The following is a 23,082-nucleotide window of genomic DNA, read 5'->3' on the forward strand; positions in this document are numbered from 1 at the left end:
AAGTTTGAGGGGTAGATTCCGTCCCCTTTTATCAGTTGGTCTTGTGGTAAAGGACAGCCGAGTGATGGCTCTGCCTCTTTCACATAGGACCAGAGCTGCTCCTCGCCGTCTGTTTCAGCTCTTCATTTGCCTAATTGCCCTGTGAGCCTGGCAGGGACTTTCCCTGCGGCATGGCTCTGCTGACTGCAGAGACCCTACCTGGCACTCAGAGTTGGTGCGTCAGCATTTTAGGTGGAAATGAATGAAAAATCAATCAGGATGACTGCAGTGGTAGCAGGTACAACTCTAACCTAGTTTGTCCATAATCTGCAACTATTCACCATAGACCCAAGCAGTGCTTAACATGGTAAGTCAATGTGTAACGAATGTGCTGCTTCTGCTTAATCAGTCTTTTTTTTTTTTTTTTTTTTTGTCCTTTTAGAACAAGCAAATCTGAACTGCTTAGGAAGCCATATGGAAAATGAATGATGATGTTAACTTTCACACAAATATTCTTTATTTGCCCTTGTTTAACATTCTGTTTCTAATTAGACTTACTGATAAATGTCCATATATAGATACATGAAATTGTTGTATAATTATTTTATATTTCAAATTAAGGGGTTTAAAATTTTTTAAAAGTCTATGATATCCTTGCCACATGTCTTTGCACCTTGCTCTAACTCTATTATCAAAACTATACTATCTTAAATTTTACAATTCTGCAAAGATAGAGTTAAACACTATTTGGACTCTGGCTCCATAAACGAAACTGGAATTGTTCAAAGCTGCAGTCTTCAGCTCCCAAAGACAGCTACAAAAACTTTCTGGATAGATTGGGTTAAATATTTTTACAGACCCATTCTATGATGATAAGGCGGTAATAAGTTGTGCAGTGCAACACTCCAAAGGGTTCCAAATCTCACGAGCCTCTTTGTATGTGATGCTCTCACAGTGAAGAAGAGTCTTGGGCTATAAAGATGAAGAGCCTACTTCTTCTGGTGCTGATTTCAGTCTGCTGGGCTGATCATCCTTCAGACAACTATACCCTAGATCATGGCAGAGTTATTCACATCCAAGGTAAGAAAACATAGGTTCTCTTATGAAAGTCAAATGAATTTCAAGTTACTTAGAGTTGAGATGCTTGGTTAGTGTTTCCTCATTTTAGTTCTGCTGCATTGACTTTCTCTTTTCCTTTCTGCTAATTGGTGAACATGCTCCCTGGCTTTTGAATGCTATAGCACTACAGTAGAGTTAAGAATTGGGGACAATTAAAGTGGAATGGCTTATGAATGTCCCACTACAGGGAGTTGCTGCAATTAGTCAAGGCTTTTCAGTACAGTTGATATCTTTTAAGTAGAACAGAGGGCTTAAAGTTTATTTAAATGCAAGGCAATGAGGGCGGGGTTGCAGCGGGGTTGGGGGGGGAGATATAGGAAGTAAAACTTACAATGTAAGGTCATGCTGTTAAAGTAATCACCTTAGGAAAAACAATGTGAAAATAAAAGTCAGACAAGCGAAGGCTGAGGAAAAAGTAACTTACCCCATTATAACCTCCTTTGGTAAATATTTAGTTCCGATAGACCAACACATTGCCTCTGCATATGCCTTTCCAGCTCAGCTGATTCCTAAGCCTTAGAGCTGTAGCAAGATTTGGGGCTGCAGTACAATGCAGCTTTTTCCTCAGTCCCAGCTTCAGACGAGGGACATCCTGCATTAGGCAAGCTAAGAGACTTAGCAATTAGGAAAAGATAGTTCCAAAGGAGCTTTAGCTTCTCTCTTTGCCCTTGTGAGCTAAATAATTAAAAGAAGTATTACACAGTTTAACAGTTTAAGCATATGATGATATTAATTTTAGGTGAGCTCAGTCTGGGGACCAGAGGCATTGTAAGTTTGCTAAGAGATATGAAACATCAAGTTATGTCTTCAAGGTCAAAAGTGTAGTCTCTGAAAACTGCACCCACCGTTGAAAAGTATGACTTGTGAAGGTCAAACGACAGTGTAAGTCTGGCTGGAAGCATTTTCCGGTGTGTTATGACTACCCAAATAGAATTCTGATTTGACAATAGCTGGCTGTTTTGGACACATCTCTCTCAGCTCTTTTTGCTTCCAACAGCTTCGTGTTTTTCACTGTTGGACCATGAAGAGGAATTATACAATCATAAATTTTACTATGCAAGCTGCTGACTCAGCTCTTTTTTAAATGTGTACAGTAGCCAAATCGAAGCTGTTTCCCAAACACTATATTTACACACAGAGATATCTTTTTAAATTTGATCTTTATTGTATTTTTTCCATTTAGACCCATTGTATGCCCCTCCCCCCAGCAATCACCACACGGTTGTCCGTGTCCATGAGTCTTTTTACTGATGAGAAATAGCATCTTTTTAACATCTAGTCACAGAATTCAACTCAGACAAAAGGTTAATACCTACTCATTATTAATGATAGTTTTAAAGTTGATGTAAAATAAACTTTAGCTGTGGTTTTGAGTTGTTATTATTAGACAAATACCTGTTATGTCATGAACTATGTACAAACCATTTAGTCTAAATTGCACCCAGAGTATGAAAATATTCTTTTGGAAGTGTATTAACATTTTAAACATTACTCTTTGGGAGCCTTTAGGTCAGATTTAAGGTCTGTCAGCAGGGAAAACTTCTATGGCTCCAGCCTTCCCCTTCCCTTCCACTCTGTTGGAATACAGTGCGGAGGAATTGCTGGCATGAGGTCTCAGAATTATCCAGACTATTTGCACACACTATTTAGCTTTTTAAAAATAACTCGATAGTTCACTTCATTTTAATTGTAAATTGACATTCTTAGAAAGTTGCTCATAGCTTTCAAGTCCTAAAGCCACAAGGCCTGTGTCTGGGAAGTTAATACTGACGTGGGACTTGGATCAGGGTTATGGTGCTAGCTAGGCCCACAAGTCCTAATTTATTTTAAACTTGCTCCAAACACCTGTTCTTGTTATTTTTCAGCGAATAAAAAGTTTTCTTTTTCCTTTATAACAGCATTTAGGTTGAAAGCTTATATTCTTCACTCCTTCAGAGAAACCCTTCCACGTGGCCTGAAATAATTTCAGTTATCTTTTACAATGCAAAAATAAACCATGCAGCATAGTAATCACTAAAAGCAAAGACCCTGCATTACTTACTTTAAATACTAGATTATTTTCTCATATTTAAGCTTTTATTTATCAAACATGGCCCAGAAGGAATTTAAAGAAGCTGAAACCCTCATAAAATTTTGTAAGAATTTCTCAGATGATTTAGTAAATCTGACTCTCAAATTCCTGAATTGTACTGATAAGCAATACAAGCTTCTCTCAGTGATAGAAATTGTTCAAAATTCACATCACTGCAAAAACACCATGTCTACCTCCCATTTTTCATTAAGTTTCTATGCTTATACTCTTAAGTTCACAGGCCTACATCACCCCAGGAAAATGTGCAGAGGGTTCTCAAATTCTCCTTAGCTGCCTCATTCAGTGCTTAACTCTTGGACGGAATGACCTTGAGTCTCATGCAGAAGTTACCTAATTATTTGTCTGAAGGCTTCCTCACAGTGTCATTGTGGGAGAGTCTGTAGATACAGGGACACAAGAACATTTAATCTGTTTTTTTTTTTAAGTGAGATCATTGGAAAAGAAAATGTAAGTGTAGATCCCTATGCAAAGGGTTTCTGGTGAAAAGCACTTTTCCATTATAAAAAAGAAAGCGCTCCCAGCTTCCCATGAAGACACAGCCTTAGATAAAAAAATGCACATGTACTAATTAATTTTTTTAATTATATTATTGAAGCAACTTGGTTACTTAAGAAAGCAAACTTTACTTGTCCATCAAGTAGGCTAAAAATGTTCAATGAAAGTATTAGGTTGTATATTATATACTGTCCCCAATGTAACGGATAGTAATTTCTTCAAATACGGATGCAGGAAGAGAGAGCTACTGTTAATATTGTTTTATAACACTCTCAACTGATGCATTACATCTCTTGTTTCATGATATGCCTAGGCAAACAGCTTCTGAATCCTTTGAAACTTGAGACCATTAGGAAGAATTTTATATGGAGTACCAAGTCACACAAAGGTGTATTTTTTAAAATATTTGGATCAGGACCAAAAGCTCTTTGTGTAGACTTTTAATTACAAGTAGAGGTTCAGAGATAATGGATATACTTTTTTAAAAAACACAATGTTTAAGAAGACATTTACATAGATAGCAGAGAAATTATATGACCACTTGCTCATTAAACAATGTAAAAGGCAAAATAGTAACAGTTATACTAATATATAACTGCTTGACCTCATTCAGGTCAGAGAGCCTATGCTTCCTGTCTCTGGTGTTCAAGTGCAGGTCTTCTGATGACAAGTTCAAGAGTTTTTCCCCTGATGCCACTTACTGGCTTTGGACATAGGCAATTAATCTCTTCAAGTCTTAGTTCCCTCATCTATAAAATTGAGAATAGTAGCAGTTTATTCCACGGAGCTCTGTAAGAGTTACATTAGATACTATTTGGACAAGTGCTTTCCGCTGAACCTTACTACACAGTCGCCTTCTGATAGAAGGTGGTTGTTATCGTCTTGTTACTTTCTCACTCACCTGGAAAAGGAAACACAAAAGCTGGCGGAAAAGCTCATGCTTCTCAAATGTATTTGTTAACAGAACCATAGTTCTAATGAAGTAAATATTTTATAACTTGCCTTCTTTGTTCTCTTTAGTTTCACAATTTAAAATTTCCCCAATAATATTAAACATTATCCCATACTTTTACTTTCCTTGTAAAAAATGGAAGCTTTCCAAACTTAAGTAGTTTTCCTTTAATATACTTATGAGGAGAACACAGATAAGCTAAATGTTATTCTCTTAAATTAAAAAAATAAGAGTAATAGAAAAATCATTCTCCTCTATTTAATAAGGAAAATTTATTGTCACTTTCTCAAAGATAAAACAATAATTTTTTAAAGAAAGAATTGTCAGAAACTTATCTCTGTGGGTAAAAAAAGAATGCATATCTAGAACCCCTGACAGAAGTGGGCACTCCCCATTCAGTGGGTTGATTTCTCTGCTCTATGCGTCTCAAACTACTGCTCTGTTCCAGGTTGGAATGTGTTACTTTGTGTCAAAATGGCTCTTTCCTCATCTGATTGTCAGCTTTGTAACACCGCAGCGGTATAGTAGTGCCTAGCACATAGTAGGTGTTTAATATGTACTTATTTGTTGAATAAATGAATGAACATAATGGGATACATCCAAATTGTTGCTATCATAATCAGCATTCCTTAAATCCCGTGGCATCCGTGGCATTTAGCAACACAATGACACATGGCACAGGCTTAATGAACACTAACTCGATGACTGTCTTCATCCTAACGTTGACAAAAGCTAAACCATAGTTTACAGCAGGGGTGTCCAACCTTTGGGCATCCCTGGGCCACACTGGAAGAAGAGTTGTCTTGGGCTGCACATTAAATACACAAACACTAACGAAACTGATGAGCAAAAAGTCCGCGGGTCGAACACCCCTGGTTTACAGAACTTAAGAACTTAAAAGGACTTCCGTGTACAACATCGAGATCAATATGCCTTTGTACAAATGAAGAAATCAAAGCCCAGAGATTTTGTTTCTCGCCCCAGGTTGCATGGCTAATGAGGCACAGTTTCCCTGGGCTCATCCCCTCCCCTTCTTCCAATGTGGGCTTATTTCTCAGCTTAAAGAATTTTGCCTGACTACTGTACTCTCCCCTCTTCTGGGCTCTGATTTCTCTCACATCTTCATTTCTTTTTCTCTGTAGAACTGGCTGTCGGCTTTATCTTTAAGTAATCATTTCTGTCCATTTCTGCCGCAAGAACATGTCAGCCTCACAAGGGCAGGGGTAGCTGATGTATCCCAGCCATCTAAATCAGTATCTGGCACATAGTAGGTGATCAATACATGTGAATTAAATAAATCCAGGATCAAATTCCAGGTATTTTTTGTCAATTCTAACTTTCTTGTAAGCTGACAGGGTTTAAATCTCCAAAGTCCACATATGATTATTTTTGTGTCTTCTCCTTACTTTTTCTTTTATCAAAGAGTCTTAATTAGCTTAAAATTCTAAAAAAAACTGATTAGATGTCAAATACTTCATTGAGATGGTTCCATGTAAACAGAAACCTAATTTTAAAGAATAAGTCATTTTAACCGATAAAGTAACCATTTTTATGGACTGCCCAGAATGAATTAGAGACGAAGTACATTCCAAAACCAAGCTTCTTGAACTTCAGCCTCTTACAACTATTTATTTGGCCTGCACACTAGTTGAATAAATAAAAATAAATGAACATATAAACAATAAATATACAAGTGTTTTAAGGGGAAAATGCTGCGAGAGAGCCCTGAGGGGGCCATGGGATGAATCTAGTTGAGAAATAGACAACGAACAGGAGCCAGTCACATGAAAAGCCAGGGATAGAGCATTCCAGGTAGGAAGAGGAAGAATTCTCTGAGATGGGAATAAACACGTTTTCAAACCAGAAGGAAACTGAAGGAGCTGCCGCCTGGCAGTGGACAGAGTGTGGTTTAAGACAAGACGGGAAGAGTAGGCTGGAGTGAGACCGTAGTACTTAGTGTTTGGTTTAGAGTACAGAGGTTGGATTTTATTCTAACCACACCTGAAAATGGTTAAAAGGTTTAGAGCAAGGGGACAATGTGGTATGATTTACATGTACAAAAGACCGTGTGAGCAGTGGATTTGGGTGGGCTGAATGGGTAAAGGTAAGGGGAACTTTAGGAGGGTCTTGAGGTAGTTGGGTGAGAAATCATGGTTGTGTAGACCAGGATGGTAGCACATGGAGATGGTCCAGCTTGGGGGGAAATGGAGGTAGAGAGAACAGCACTTGGATGTAGAGAACAGGGGGAAGAAACACAGTAAACACACCCCCTACATTTTGGCTTGAACAAGTGGATAGATGATGGAAGCAGAAACTAAATTGAGGAAGATTGGGAGAACAGATTTGGGCAGGGCTCGGGGGGGACTCAAGTTAACTATTTGACAGCCAATATATGAACGGCAGGTAGTTGGATTTACTAAGTTTGATGTTCAGGAACATGTGTAGTGAGAGGAAGTTTTGGAATCATCAGCACATAGTGGTATTTATAGCCATGGGACTAGATGAGGTTACCTGAGAAAGAAGGAAATGCAGAGGGGGGCAAGGAGCCAACCCTGTTCTGAGATTTGGAGATCCTCAGCACCAACAGGTGTGGAAAGGAGGAGGCACGGGTTCCCAGATGCAGATGCTTCCCCAGTCTGACTTCTCATCATAGAAGTGTGGCCAATTTTTTCTCATACATATTTTTTTAAAATCTAAGTTATTTGCAAATATTTTAAAGTAGGGGATTTTTGCATTAAAATCTGCATTTCTCATGTCTGTTGAAAAAACCCAAAGATGTGCTATTCTTCAGCCTGCATTCCCATTGGACAACATCAGTGGGAAGCGGTTCCTGCATTGGAATGGGGGCATGTCCTTCTCACTCCCTGTGTTCTCAGGACTGAGGTGCCCTCTCCACTCCCACAGCCTTGCACACCTGGGCATTTCTATTTGACTTACCTTCCATTTTGTTTTCAGCACTAAACTTAATACTTGGCATATTGAATGCTGTCAAATCATAATTGTTTATAAAATAATGAATCACAGGATCCCTTTTGCCTCCAGGATTGACTGTGACAGTATTATTTTGATGTCTTTTATGCTAAGTGAAGACATTAACCATATCAGTATAAAACGAACCGTGTCCTTTCTGCAAATTATAGATAAGTTGACCTTGTACTTCCCCACAAAGTGGAAGTGGTCTGAGTGGAGACAAGTAGATTAGCGATCTACCCCTCTACCACATAAAGACATTTGCAATAATTAAGGACTGTGCGGTTAATTACAGCCTAATGAAAAAGAATGACTCATGCTAATGTTTTGATTTCCCCATACCTTTAGAAACAAGCCTCCATTCCAGTTAAAATTCTACACAGTGTATTTATATTAAGAATGTCATTCACTATATGTGAAATGCTCGATTTTATTTTCCAGGTTATTTTCCTGTAATGCATTCATTAATCTCTATAACTGTGATAACCAATTTGTTTTATTCTAAATCTAAAATAATAAAAATTAAATCTATTTCTTTTTCCATAAATCTTTGATAACACGGAAATATTTAAATTCTGAAATTGAGAGCAGACAACTCTGAGTTGACAAAAATACTAAGATCGTCTCTAGTTCTGGGCCCAGTTGTGTTAGACTTACCAGTGGCAGTAATATTAATGTTACTATGTGTGATACACAGTAGAAAGTACACTACACTCAGTCCTCCCCCCAGCACTGTGAAGGTGGTTGTCCTCACTGAAGCTGAGGGAGGGTCAGTAGCTTGCCCCAGGTCCTGCGGTTACTGAGAGGTAAAGCTGAGATTCAAACTCAGGAAGACCAGTTCTTGTGTTCCTAACTCGCACAGGAACCATATAGCCTCATCTACACCTTTTCTTAGAATCTTTTAAGTGAAGCACTGGGTAAATTGGCCATTTTATTCCATTCAATGAATATAATTGTGTCCCAGAAGAAATCAAATCACAATAAAAAAAGAGTTTGTTGTTGGACCTCAGAGAAATTTTTCCTACAGGCCACCATGGTGATTTTTTTAGAGGAGTTAGCAGAGTGAGGTGGGGGTGGGGTGGCAGCTGCAAAAAACTCACTACACCCCTACCCCTGAAAAATGATGGTCTGGACCCCCCCAAGGAAACTGAGTAGGCAGCAGAAAGCAGTTGGATTATATAGACACAAATAGATTTTCTTGAAAGGCTTCTCAGGTGGTGGTCCTGAAATGCACTCTTATTTCGATAAGAACCAATGGATTAAGAGAATCATTGAAAGCTGATGAGATTTGAATTTCTCAGGAACCAGAAGTTTTTAGGAACTGTCTCTAAAGGAGCACAGGAAAGAAGGCAATGTGGAAGCTAGAAGCTGTTGCATACCTGGCACACTTGCGGAGCTTGGTAGCGATTTGTTAGAAAGAGCCAGCTTTCCTGGGCACTCACGGAATGTAAGGCAGGAGGAAGTTTGTAACATATTACCTCACTCAACTCTCACCAGGACCCTGGGAAGGAGGTGACTCAGCTCTGTTTTGCTGGTGAGGAAGCTGAGGCACAGAGAGGTTTGGTGACACAATATAAAGAGTATAGAGCATTTACTTAACCAATAAACACAATTTAAAAAAAAATAGATGAAGTAATAATGCATATGGAAAGATTTAAAACCCACAAAGAGCTTAATCAGCAGAACAGAGCTAAAATCCCTTGTCATACTTCTTCCTGGTAGAAAAAGATGAAAAAAGAGAATTAAGAAGACAGAATTTTTTTCAGGATACTAACATTTTCATCTTTATATCTCAGAATGGTTTTTTATTAAGCTGTGTTCAATTGACTCCCGCCAGGGCTATTGAGGGGGGGGGAGTGGCTCCTGATGCACGTTTCAATCAGAGAAGCTCACCTTTTTTCAGATTTATACTGCAAAGTTTTGTCTAAAATACTTTTGGGGGAGAAAAGTTCCATGCTTCCAGAAATTTTTTTTCAATATGTATTGCCAGAGTTCAACCTCTAGGCTGTAAAATAGAGTAATAATGTTTGTTCTTTAATTTTTACTCTGAAATTTGCATATAATAACATGGTATGCGTTCACCGTCGGCACCATCCAAAACAAGACTATATTTTGGTGCTGGATAGTTTCCCATTAGAGAAACGATTTAGCTTAAGGCACTACCTAAGAAGATGCTGCAAAGAAATTGTAAAAACACAGTTCTAGGCAATTTAGTTCAGCTGTCGATCAAGAGGAAGTAGCAGGGCACAAAGACTCTACCAAGGTTAGAGAGAAGGCAGGGAGGTAGGGAGCAGGGTGGGGGATGAGAGAAGTGAATCCTGGTGGCCTGTGAGACCACAAGGCAGGGTCGCAGGTGGTAGAAACCGGCACTGAGCATTTGACAGTGAAGAGCAGTCTTCACTTACCCCGTTTTCAGCATTGGGCTTTTTTCTTTATAGTTCAAAACTAGATACTAGTCAGGACATTTGACAACAGTATCTTTAAGGAACAGAGACTATGAGATAAGTTTTGCATGTTTTAAAGACGTTTAAAGAGACCATTTTTATTAACAGAGCAATAGGTCTTCTGCAAAAAATATAATCCTTCAACTTATCCTTCAATTATAACCATATTACACTATTACAATCTTGGCTAAGAGCTCTTTAGTATGTTTTCTGGAGATGCTCTAGATAAGGCTTTTTGGTTTATTTATTTGTTAGGTAAATTCCCTCAACCATTTATTGTCCTGCCATTTTCATTTAGTTTGTACCTAGGTGACACGTTCACGTGGTACAATGTGCAAGCATACACAGTGAAAGTCTCCCAAGATTCCTGCACCCAGACATCTACCTCAGCTTTCTACAGGCTACCAAGGTCATGGGTTTCTTGTAAATCCTTTCAGATACAGTTTATGCATATATACATATTTCTTTTGAATTTACACAGATGGTAAGAAGCACGACATACGCTTAGGGCAGAGTTTGAACTTCAGATGAAAGCAAAGATGGGCTAGGGACAAATCCAAGTAGGTTTCAAACTCAAAACAAGTAGGTGAGGGAAGAGGGCAAAATGGATCCTCCCCAAAGCTCCCCTCCTGCCCTCTTCAGGTCCGCCCTTGCTGAGGCGCTGAGTCACAGAGAAGCCAGGGTCCTTTGCATTAGGAAATACCTAGGGGAGAAATGAAAACTCTGTCTCTGACAAATTAAAAGTCATCAGCTCTCCAAAAGGACAGTAAAGGCTGACTGGAAGGTGTGGGTTGGGCGGCAGCAGGGACCTGGAAGAAGACCCTTGTAAAGTTTCTGATGCAAAGCTGACCAGACATGTCAGAATTATAACCAAATGATGGGAGCTTCTGACTCCAGGTGAGCAACTTCAGGACAAATTACATTCGTTCCAAGCTGAGAGAAACAAAATAATTATAAACAGTTAAAGTTTAATGAGTAAGATACCACATTTTTCTTTTTTTTTAATTTTTCCTAAATTATCCTACTGAAATGTAATGTGTAAGGTACAAAGAGAGACCAATGATTAAATTATACTTCCTTTTAAATAGTCTTCAGTATGAATATTTGATTTTTTATAAAGCGTTCTCAATTTAGAGCTGTATAACTGTGTAAAGCAAACAGCAGCTATCCCCGCCTACTGCTACAGCTAATGCAGGCCCTGGGCAGCACTAGTACAACACCTTCCGGTGGCAGACACTGCGCGTGCCAGGCGCTCTGTTGCTGGGGGAGGAACCCTGTGAACAAGACCCGGAGGGGGAGGCAGAGTGATGATTTCAAGTAGACAATGCAAGCGCAGCAGTAAGGATACCCATCCCCTTTGGCTGCTCCTCCTCAGGCAGGTTTGGCTACCCTAATGAAAGCAACAGCTTTCCAAGTGTTAGTCTTACACACCCAAACCCACCACAGCGATAACAGATGTCACAGAAATAAGGAACTATTTTTAAAACCAGTGTGATTTTTTCAGATGACTCATCGTGGAGCTAACAGTTGAGACTCGGCCTCCCAGTTTGGAATGGCAGGGAGAAACAGCTTTCTGCCTGGTGTGATGAAAAGTTTTGGAAATAGGTGGTGCTGGTGGTTGTACCACATGGTGAAAGTAATTAGTGCCATTGCATCGCACACTTACAAATGGTTAAAACGGCAAACTTTATGTTATGTATATTTTGTCACAATCGAAAATTCAGATGGTGGTACAGGGGAGTATTTTAATGTCCTAGTTTAGCACCTTATTTAGCCATGTTATATTCCACAATTCTTTGTTTTTCTGTTTGTATTTTATTGATCCACAAAGTTCAAGTAGTCTGTAGGCTACTTCACCTACATACCACTGAGCAAGTAGCCAAGCGAGACTGGCTGTGTGCACAATCAACGGTTTATTTTGAAAAGAAAACTTGAATCTGTAGCACCTTCTCTTCCTTTTCTGTTACCTGTGTGTTTTTCGGCAAGGAATGGCCAAAATAAAAGGGGGGGGGCTACATTTTTAATAGAACTAAGAACAATAGGTAATAAATAGTCCAATATCATGTTTCTAAATTGTTTTTGTTCTATTGTTTAAAAGACGGCATCTAAATTATATGGCAATATAAATATCACTTATTTGGTCATGTTATTGCTTTTATAATTTGGTGAAATTGAACAACATCCTGGATTTCACAGCAGAACTTGTAAAATAATAACAAGACCCTGCTGTTTCCCCTGGAGACAACTGTGGTCCATGAAGGGCATCAAATCCTTCAAGTCACTGTCATTGAAACTCATTAATGGAAATATGAAATTTCTGCAACTTAAAAACTGAACTTAAAAAAATTCACCCCCCCAAATGAGCATATATATGCTGCCTAGTTTTACTATTTTTTTTTACATTTTTTAAAAGGAAAACAAGCCATACTCATTCTTACTACCAAAGTTTATTTTTATCTTTTCTATTTTATTTCCTTTGCAACTGAGTGTTGATCAAACAATTTTGATTTAAGCCTAAATTTCAAACTGATCCAGGTTTTTGTGTCCAATGATCAGATGTAAGACGTCTATTAGACAAGACAGTGCAAAGTTTGCCATCAGCACTCTGGTTCCCTTTCCTGCTCTTTGTGCCTTCCCTCTTCCCCTCCAGCTTAGAGTGTTTCCTGCTTGATCCCTAGCAGGACAACCTTCCATAGTGAGTCTGATAAGAATCTTAAATTCGCCCTGGCCAGTGTGGCTCAGTTGGCTGGAGCATCGTCCAATAAATTGAAAGGTTGCAGTTTCGATTGCCAGTCAGGGCACATGCCTGGGTTGTGGGTTTGTCCCTAGTCATGGTGTGAGAGGCAACCAATCGCTGTTTCTTGGCATCAGAGTTTCCCTCCCTCTCTCCCCCTCCCTCCAAAATCAGTGAGCATGTTCTTGGGTAAGGATTAAAAAATTTAAATTAAAATATTTTCTTAAGAATCTGAAACTCTTACATTCAATGTTCTCATGGCATAGACCTGTCGCTCAAATAGCTAAGTTCTGGTAGAGCCTGCAATAGAAGCCAGAGCTCCTGACTCACGGGCCAGTGCTCACGCCCACATCTTACCTGTTCTGCAGCAGGCCACGCCCCATCAGTGTTCGGTGCCTCTAATCTGCATTGTGGATCTGCTATAAAACAAGCAAACAGAATGCAGTGTTCTCAGCGGACCACATTAGAGGTTCAGGGTAATGATGAATGGCTCTCAGTCACTAAATGTGTTACACATTACCCATCTTTCTCAGGATTCTTTGAATTTCAGTCAGGGACTTCTGTCATCTATTGGCTCAACACCCAGTCCCCCCAAAATAAAAATAAAATGGTAAAAGTTTATACACTCTGGCAGGCTTGTACGAAACGTTATTTTGTGGAAAGACTGGATTTTGGGTGTCTGCTCCCTTCTCAACATTACACCACATAAGTCGTCATCTACTCACAATGCTGGAGTAAAAGTAAATAGTACCTAAAAAAGTCATAAGCTTACACTTCTAAAGTACTACAAGGTGATTTAGGGTTAACCACAGAAAAAAAATTAGAAGTCTCAGTCCTTTGCACAAGAGTTTTGATCTTTGTTTTAACTCTTTAATTTATAAAACACTCAGCTCTTGTGTTCATTCTGTAACACCTTATGATTACGCCCAACCATACAATCATTTCCATGTTTCCTGTACAACACAGGTGGCATTTTATGTATTTTTTTTACTCCACATAGTTCAAAAATGTATAATTAAGTAAAAGTACAGAAGGTGAAATATAGGCCAACATTAAGCTCAGTATAAGGCAGGGTTATATTTGAGAAATACTTGGGAAATCTGTGCAGTAGGAGCAGTTAATAGTGAGTGGACAATCACTTTGGGTCAACCATTATTTTAAGTGTTTTATGTGTCTACTAAGTCAACTCTATATAGCAGGTACTACTACCCCTACTTCACATATAACAAAATTGGGGTTTAGAAGTTGCACAACTTGCTCGAGGCTACAGAGCCAGTAAGTTAGGGAGGTGAAGTTAGAACAAGGTCTCTATCACATTAAAGTCCTTATTCCTAACCACTGTGATAACTGTATCCCAATGCATTTGGACATTAGTCTTGACTTTAAAAAGCTTAAAAGAAATATGAAACTGCAACCTCTTGTAGTTCTGTGTCATGTCTAAACTCAAGTTCCAGCAGGAGAAGGCCCAGCTCCTAGGTGTCCTCCCAAGGGTCTGGGTAGGAGATGTTCCCCATGGCCCTCACACATAACTGAGCAAACTTAGTCAACAGCTCATTTTTCTCCTCCCAGAAAGAAAACACTGGAGCTACTTAGGTATAACTTGTATGCATTCATCGGGGATATTGTAGGGGGAAATCATATGTAGGGTAGAGTTGGATAGATTACCTTTCCTCTCTTATAATTTGGTGGTCCTAAAAATAAAATCTAAAGGAAATGCTTAATGAGCTGGATTCATTTTAATTAAGCCATTATATATTCTCTCTCTCCCTCTCTCTCTTTCTCCCCAAAGCGGGGGCATTGATGGCACTGTTAAACTGTTCCAGTTCTGAGGATTGGGGCCAACCTATACATGAAATTTATTTTATTTTTCGATATTGCATAATTTTGATAGCTGTATAATAAAAGTAGAACCACTGTATCTATTTTGGGGCACTTTTTATTTTTAAATCTGAATCCTATGTATGCCACTAAATAGCTAAGTTTTAGATCTGTCTGGAGGAAAGAGGCTACAACTTATGGTGTCTTATGTATCTTAAATGATTTATGTCCAAGGTTCACTCAGTACCTACCTGCCTATGGCACAAGGGCTAGAGGAAAGGCAGCTTTTGGTGGTCTTTGAGAGCTGTGTATAGATGAGAAGTTGTGTGTGTCCAGGAGTCCTTATATCACTTTCTCATTTTCAAATCTTGCACATCCTCAAGAGACCTTGTCAAGGTCAAAGGCACAATGAGCTAACCAGGGGAAACCCCAGAGAAAGCCAAGATCTGAAAATAACCGCTGGCTCTCTAGAGAACCGCAGCCCTGCTGACTTGGCAAGCTTGGAATGCTGCGGTACTCTCTGCAAGGCGATAAAGTCCTTGGAGGAGGAAAACAGAAGGGCAAGGAAAGGAAAGGTGGCTGTGATAACTGTTAAATAAGAACTAGCAGGAAGCAAAGAGAGAGGGGATAGAAGGAGATTTAAGGAAATAAAGAAGTAATTATTTGGCTAGTCAGAAAATAAGTATAACTTTGGATACACTTTTAACAGTCAAGCTTTAAGGGATATATTTTAAAATCTGGAGGTTTTATAAAGCATTCACTAAAATACCTTTGTGATGCCTGGCCTTTTGTGAAAATTAAAGTATGCATGTTGCTTAAAATACTCCCAAATGGCATTTTAATTACAGGTATACATTTGAATAGAGGCCACAAAGGTGAGGCTATTCTAAGTTCTTTGGCCAGAAGTTTAGCAAAAGTTGATCACGTTGTTTTATACTTTTTCTATAAATATAATACAGATTCATTATATTAGAAAGCTCACTTAGGAAGGGGAAACTTTGTCTACTAATTTTTCAGTTTATATTAATGAAATAATCATGGCACTTTATCATTTTTCTTGGTCTTGTTTCTATATATTTGACATTTAAATGTAAAAAAATAACATTTAGTATGAAATCATCAAACTCCAGATGATTATGGAGTTTTATATCCAATATTTCTTAATGCTAATGCACATTCTTCCTCTTTTCAATGGTTCAAAAGACATGGCAACCTTATAGATGTCCTCTAAGTGTTAGAGGTGCCTTTCCACAGGGTTCGAAAGAGACTACTCTCAAACAATGCAGAGAAGCTTATCACCCAGTGCTACTGTTCATCAGATACCCTGTAGAAGCAGCATATTTCACTTCAGGGAAGTGTCTAAAAGCATGTTAATGGTTCTTTTCTTTCTTTTTTTTTAATTTTAGCAGAAAATGGCCCCCATCTCCGTGTGGAAGCAGAACAAGCCAAGGTGTTCTCACACCGAGGTGGCAATGTTACACTGCCGTGTACATTTTTTCGAGACCCTATAGCATTTGGCTCAGGAACCCACAAAATCCGAATTAAGTGGACCAAGTTAACTTCAGATTACCTTAAAGAAGTGGATGTTTTTGTTTCCATGGGATACCACAAGAAAGCCTATGCAGGCTACCAGGGTAGAGTGTTTCTGAAGGGGGGCAGTGAAAGCGATGCTTCTCTGGTGATCACAGACCTCACCCTGGAGGATTATGGGAAATACAAGTGTGAGGTGATTGAAGGATTAGAAGATGATACTGCTGTGGTAGCATTAGATTTACAAGGTAAGTATCTATAAATCATGTCAAACTTAGAAATTATAATTAATCATTGCTCTTTTATTTTTTCATGATGTCTAGACTTTTTTTTTTTTCAGGATGTCTAGTGGTTATCAGAGCGATGATGCAACAAACCAAAAGTCCATGCATAGCATGTTTTTCTATTCTTCTGTATTTTGTAGGCTGTCTATGATTCCAGCTTTCATATTTGAAATGTGCACACGATGGTTATATGCAAAATTGAAGCTATTTGCAAGTAGAAGAAATGTGCAGTGGAACTGAATTAATAATATTCAGAAACTGACTATGGTATTCGAAATTTAAATCTCATTACATGGTTATTGAGAAATTCAGATTCAATGCTTTTTTATTATACTTCTAAAATTATCTCACTTTCAAAATAATGGCAAGTTTTGTGAAGGACATCTGGTAACTAAATAGATGTAATTGTATTGCGTAAAGTAACTGTGAAAACTTAATTTAACAAAAAAGTTAACTCCAGATTTATTTAACTATTATTATAAAGAAGTAATTTTTTAAATATTTTATTTATTTATTTATTTTTAGAGAGGGGGAAGAGAGGGAGAAAGTGAGAGAAACATCAATGTTTGGTTGTCTCTTGCACACCTCCTACTGGGGACTAAGCCCACAGCCCAGGCATGTGTCCTCACTGAGAACCAGCCGGTGACCCTTTGGTTCACAGGCCAGCACTCAGTCCACTGAGCCACACCAGCCAGGGCAAAAAGTACTTTTTTTTAATGGTCAAGAGTCTCTTAGACATTGAATACCAAAAGGTCAAGGCATTTGAGGGAAAATTTCATTTCTAATATATGTAATACCTTCAGTAGGTTTGAAGCCCAAAATGTATAGAAAGCTCAACAATAAAAGTGTCCTTGTCATCCTGTGTCTCCTCTGCCCAAAGCCCACACTCTAAATGCCCCACCAGTAGGGAAACTCTTCTCTGTGGTTTCTCACATATCTCAAAACTTACATTCATGAATTTCTGAGTTTCTTTACACTGGAGGATGAATTTTGGCTACATTGATAGAATATTTTTTTTTCCTATGCACGTAAACTATAAGTGTGTGTATGCTAGAAGCTCCTTTCACATCCTAGGATGGATTTGTGCCTTTGGAAAAAGATGTGTTTGCTCCACTAGCACATCATTGAAGATTTGACCTCAGAACCCCATAGAACCCCATCACATGTATGGGGATTTATTAGCTTTATGTATCTAATAAATGACATGATGTTGTAAAATGCATTTTTGTGACCTTCTCCCCTCTCTCAGTTGTTGTTCTTGACTCCTGAATGCATGTTACCTTGTGCTTTAAGTTTTTGATTCAAATTAATGTCTATGAATATTGGTGAAACTGAGGCCAAATACACAAAAATGTCATCTGAGGACTTTCAGAAATAGAAAAATTGTTCCATATATGTACACAGCACTGTTAAGCCCTAGGAGAGGCCTAGAGGAAGGTAAAACTGTGCTGCATGGTCTCTGCCTTTTTGTTACTAATTATATTTACTTAATGGAGTTATTGAAATTTACTTTAGTTTTAATATGTACCATGATATGAAAATCTTTCATATGTCTAACAACTTATGTTTGCCAACAACTAGGGTGAAATAGACTGCAATTATAAATATTAAAGAATGTGTATTCAAAACATACTTCCACTGACAGAACCACTCACATCGTTTACTATTACTCACTTCCATGTGATGATGTATCATCCTTATTAATCCCCTTTGCAGTGACGCGTACCAGGCCTCTGTGGAAAAGTAAAGAGCACTTATAATTTGACATATAAGGATGAACTGATTATACTCAGAAAATAACTAAATACCCTTCTTTTCACCCATGCAAGTTTGACTTCTCTTATTTTTGTAAGTGGAGGATGAAAGCAATCACCACTTGCACCATAATTCAGCTGTAGGAGTCGCAGATTTTTCTTAAAGAGTCAAGAATGTTTCTGCAATCATAGTCATAGAAGTTGAAGTCTTAATAAGCTGAAAGTAAAATAAGTAAATAAATAAATGCTAAAAGTCATGTTCTTCCAGAAATGTTCCTGCTCGGAAGAAATATTTGATTGTTGAAATGTATGCACTGAATGTGCATGATACAGTGAAGCCTTTAAAATTTCGGCTGAGTAAAACATAGAAATTGACCTTGATGTACTTGCAATGGGTTCTTTCCAGCATCATCAAATATTAACTAAAATATATGTAAATCTTTTAAGTTAATAAAACAGTAAGTTGATCATTTATTCTTACGATCGGAAAATAGTGAAATTTTAATATAGGGTTTAATTTTGACTTTAGGAAATGCTTGCTTGAAATTATGTTAAATTTGAAAGGAACTCAAATAAAAATATATTACACTGGATTTGGAACTGAACCTACCATATTTCAGTAATATTCAATGATTAATCAAGGACAAATTACTAAAGAAAAATTTTCCTTAATGTCCATGAAAGTCCACTAAATATACTGCAATGAATTTAAACTGATTTTTTTGGTTTTTTAAGTTACTATAAATTAAAATATTCCTGCAAATCAAACCCACAATGAGATATCGCCTCACTCCAGTCAGAATGGCGGTATCACTAATAAGTCAACAAACAACAGGTGCTGGTGAGGATGTGGAGAAAAAGGAATCCTAGTGCACTGTTGGTGGGAATGCAGACTAGTGCAGCCACTGTGGACAACATCATGGAATTTCCTCAAAAAAATTAAAAATGGAACTGCCTTTTGAACTAGTGATTCCACTGCTGGGAATAAACCCTAAGAATTCTGAAACACCAATTCAAAAGAACTTATGCACCCCAGTGTTCATAGCAGTGCTATTTACAATAGCCAAGTGCTGGAAACAGCCTAAGTGCCCATCAGTAGATGGGTGGATTAAAAAACTGGTACATTTACTCCATGGAATACTATGCAGCAGAAAGAAAGAAGGAGCTCCTACCTTTTGCAATAGCATGGATGGAACTGGAAAGTGTGAAGTAAGCCAGTTGGTGGAAGACAAATACCATGTGATCTCACTTCTATGAGGAAACTAATGAACAAAATAAACTAACAAGGAAAATAGAACCAAAGACATGGGAACATGAAACAGAATGACAGCAGCCATAGGGGATAATGGTGGAAACAGGTGAAGGAACTAGTCAAAAAAACATATATGAATGACCCATGGATACGGACAATGGCGTGGAGATTGTGGGAGCAGGGGATAGGCTTGGAGGAGGGAGGAATGGGGGAAAAATTGGGATACCTATAATAGAATAACAATTTAAAATGAAAGAAAATATATATTCTACATTCTCCACTGTTACCATCTTAAGCCATTTGGAAAATGGAATTCAACCCACATGGTTTCCTTCTCTCTCCACATGGACATATTTTGGAATTTTTCTGCTACTTGACATCCAGCTGCCAAGGAAATCACTAATGGATAAAAATTAAGCGTTTTCCTTCACAGTGGCATTCCTGGGGTTGCTGAGGAAAGGATGAAAGGCACAATGGGACGGGGAGCACTGACTGCGTTCTCAGCTGGACACCTGGGCATAACTCTTCTTAGATAGAGCCATCTGCAGGCTTCCATCATCACTACAGGGGGCACTGGCAACCCAGCGAGTCTTTTCCTCCTTCCTTTTGGCTCTGATTCAGCTTACAGATCACTCAGCCAAGAACCTGAGAAGGCAGGATGAGATCAGGAAGCCTTCCTGGATCTCTGCCTGTCGTGGACAGTGCCAGCTGGACTGCCCTACAGGGACAAACGTGTCCTGCAGAGGCCTTCAGTGGATGTGACTTGATCTAGGCTATTGAAATTTCTTCTTGTAGAGTCTTCCAGGACAACTTATAAAAGAAAACGCTTCCTGTGTACTGGTTACACTATTGGTGAATTGTACATTCATCTTTAATAGGACTTGCAGTCTCATAAAAATAGCACAAGTGATATAATTCACCACATTACTGTCAGTGGGATAATTTTTTATATTCCTTATCTAAAATTTTAATTCTAATTATATTTTAAAAATCCAAGGCAAGGCCTTGAATAATCACACTAAAATTGTCTTTTAGCAACAATGGGGGAAACATTTTGATACAGTGTCCTTCTTAAAGTCCAGCAAATGGTAAGACTTTGCTTTCTTAAGTAATCATTATCCTTTACAGAAATTGTGCAGAAAGTTGTGAGACAGCTCAATTCCCTCCCATGATTATTTGACCAAAAAGAATGCTTTTAGAAAACCACTGCATCTTCCCAGGCTAGCTAACTGCCAAATCACACCACTTAATTTGCCTTTTTAGATATTTAACTTAATTCTCTGGCATTAACTTAATCAGCAGATGTCTATTCTTTACCTACCTTGTATAGGACACGCATCAGGAAGTTTTATTTATTTTCTTATTTGTCATAAAAATGTTTTTAAAAGCTTAATTTTGTTTTGCAATATATGAATATGAAAACTGAAAAATAGTAATGGAAATATTTTAAAATAAAGCCCTTATTTTAGTTGCATTGTTTAAGAACAGGAAAAAAAAGTTTAAGGGCTATGTTAAAAACTGAAACAAATAAGAGAGCCATGTTTTTTATGGAGGTATTCCTCTCTTTAAAGAATTGCTTTATTAATATAAAGTAATATTGTTCAATTAGGTTTCTGTTAGATATGCAAAGGATTTCACTTTGAGGTTTCTCCAAATCAGAAGTCCTGTAAGGGAAAATTACTTATCTGCAAGTTTTTAGGACCAAGGGTAAAAGAAAGTATATGAAATTAAGAACAAGCTGACAGTAACCAGAGGGCAGGTGGGAGGGAATAATGGGGGAAAGAGGGGAGGGTCGTCAAGGAACATGTGTAAGGACACACGGACAACGCCAAAGTGGGGTAGGATCGAGGGTGGGGATGGCTGGGGTGGGGGGAATGGTGGGAGGAAAATGGAGATAACTGTAGTTGAACAACAATAAAAAAAGAAAAAATATATATATAGATGGATAATTTAACATGTTTGTTTATACTTTTAAAAGAATATAAAATGAATTATTAGTTATATAAGAATAATTAGTAAGAAAAATACATTGTGAGTTTTGGTAAATAACTTCTCTTTCAGCACTATTGTCTGCATCCCCTACCATGCTTAGTTTTCAATATTGACTTTTTCCCAAACAGGGCTCAGGAATACATTTTTAGGGTCCAGTAGCAGGTGGTAACTTCTCCAGGATGGCTATTTGGAAAATACAGTCTGCAGGTGAATCATTTTAGAAAGGAGAATTTCAAGGGTCAGGTTGAACTCTTAGCAGAAGAGGTAAATCACTGAAGTCGTCAAACAACCAAGTGAACTGTGACATGCTCAGAGCTGAGGGGCTGTTTGAAGGGGAAAGAGACAATGAGAAACCACTGCAAGTTGCCAAAAACTACTACTTCATCTGATGGAGAGTTTCTCATGTTTTTTCACCAGTCAAGTGGGATTTGTTCATACCTGTTACAACTTTTTGTGCCACTAATGATCCTGTGCTTTCTCCTCTGGACAGGTGTGGTATTCCCTTACTTTCCACGACTGGGGCGCTATAATCTCAACTTCCATGAGGCGCAGCAGGCTTGTCTGGACCAGGATGCTGTGATTGCCTCCTTTGACCAGCTGTACGATGCCTGGCGGGGTGGTCTGGACTGGTGCAATGCCGGCTGGCTCAGCGATGGCTCTGTGCAATACCCCATCACCAAGCCAAGGGAGCCCTGCGGAGGCCAAAACACCGTGCCCGGTGTCAGGAACTACGGGTTTTGGGATAAAGAGAAAAGCAGATATGATGTGTTCTGTTTTACATCCAACTTCAATGGTAAGATATTAACCACACTGCCTTCTTTCCTGTACCATAAACCAGTATGTGCTATGACACTACACATGACTTTCAGTCTTACGTACTTAAAAAGAAAAGATAAAAGCTTTGAAGTATTGCTCCAGTGTGAAAAGATGTAAAAAGTTCTTTGAGGTCATAATTTATTTTTAATTGACAGAAGTCAAGCAAGAGTGTATATTTCCACTATTGGGTGTTGTTGCATCTGATTGTTACTATGAAATAGTTTACGGCATGATGTGGTCTAGGGTCTGCTTCTTATTGCCAAAGGTGATGCTGCCCCGTGTACCCTCCCTAGGATACAGCTCTCCCAAACGAAGTAAGGGTAGCTTTTGTGTCATGTTCTCTCTCACTACATTCTAATGTCAGTTTAGTCATAAGTGATCAGCAAAGTGGAGGATAAAGAACACTTTGCAAGAAAACTCAGTAGAAGCAACATTGGAGGTGAGAGCAGAAGAGAACAGGTTCATGTTGCCTCAATGTTGGTGACTGATTCTTTGCATTCAACATAACTCCCAACCTACCTAGCCCCTTCTAGAGCCAGCTACATAATGTGGGGCCCAGTCAGAATGAAAACGTTGGTCCCTTGTTCCAAAATTATTGACAGCAGGGCATTAAAGCAATCATGAGGCCGTGTCTAACTGCAGAGGTCGCACACCTGTGAAGCAAACCCTGGCCCCATCTATTTTAGTTCCCTGGTGACATGCTTTGAAAAAAATAGCAAAGGGTCAGGGATCAACAAATTTTCTGTAAAGGGCCAGATAGTAATATTTTTTGCTTTGTAGTCCATATGCTCTCTTTTGCAAGTAATCAATTTAACTTTGGACATAGTAACACCATCGCAGCCATAGACAGT

The 23,082-nt window shown here is 38.5% G+C and overlaps 1 protein-coding gene across 2 annotated transcripts in view; it reads left to right on the forward strand.

Moving 5' to 3' along the window:
• The window catches only part of HAPLN1 (hyaluronan and proteoglycan link protein 1), a 66,982-nt gene that overhangs the window by 41,944 nt on the left and 1,956 nt on the right, over positions 1-23,082 (forward strand). Inside the window, exons 2-4 of one of the 2 annotated variants that reach the window (XM_024563590.3) lie at positions 935-1,059; positions 16,010-16,381; positions 21,906-22,208. In XM_024563590.3, coding sequence (XP_024419358.2) covers positions 960-1,059; positions 16,010-16,381; positions 21,906-22,208 — 775 coding nt within the window. In that variant the 5' untranslated portion in view covers positions 935-959. The remainder of the gene's footprint in view (positions 1-934; positions 1,060-16,009; positions 16,382-21,905; positions 22,209-23,082) is intronic. The other variant, XM_053924650.1, reaches the window with a different exon arrangement.

This window comes from Desmodus rotundus, chromosome 1 (assembly GCF_022682495.2).
Source record: "Desmodus rotundus isolate HL8 chromosome 1, HLdesRot8A.1, whole genome shotgun sequence".
In the NCBI taxonomy this organism is placed as follows: Eukaryota; Metazoa; Chordata; class Mammalia; order Chiroptera; family Phyllostomidae; genus Desmodus; species Desmodus rotundus.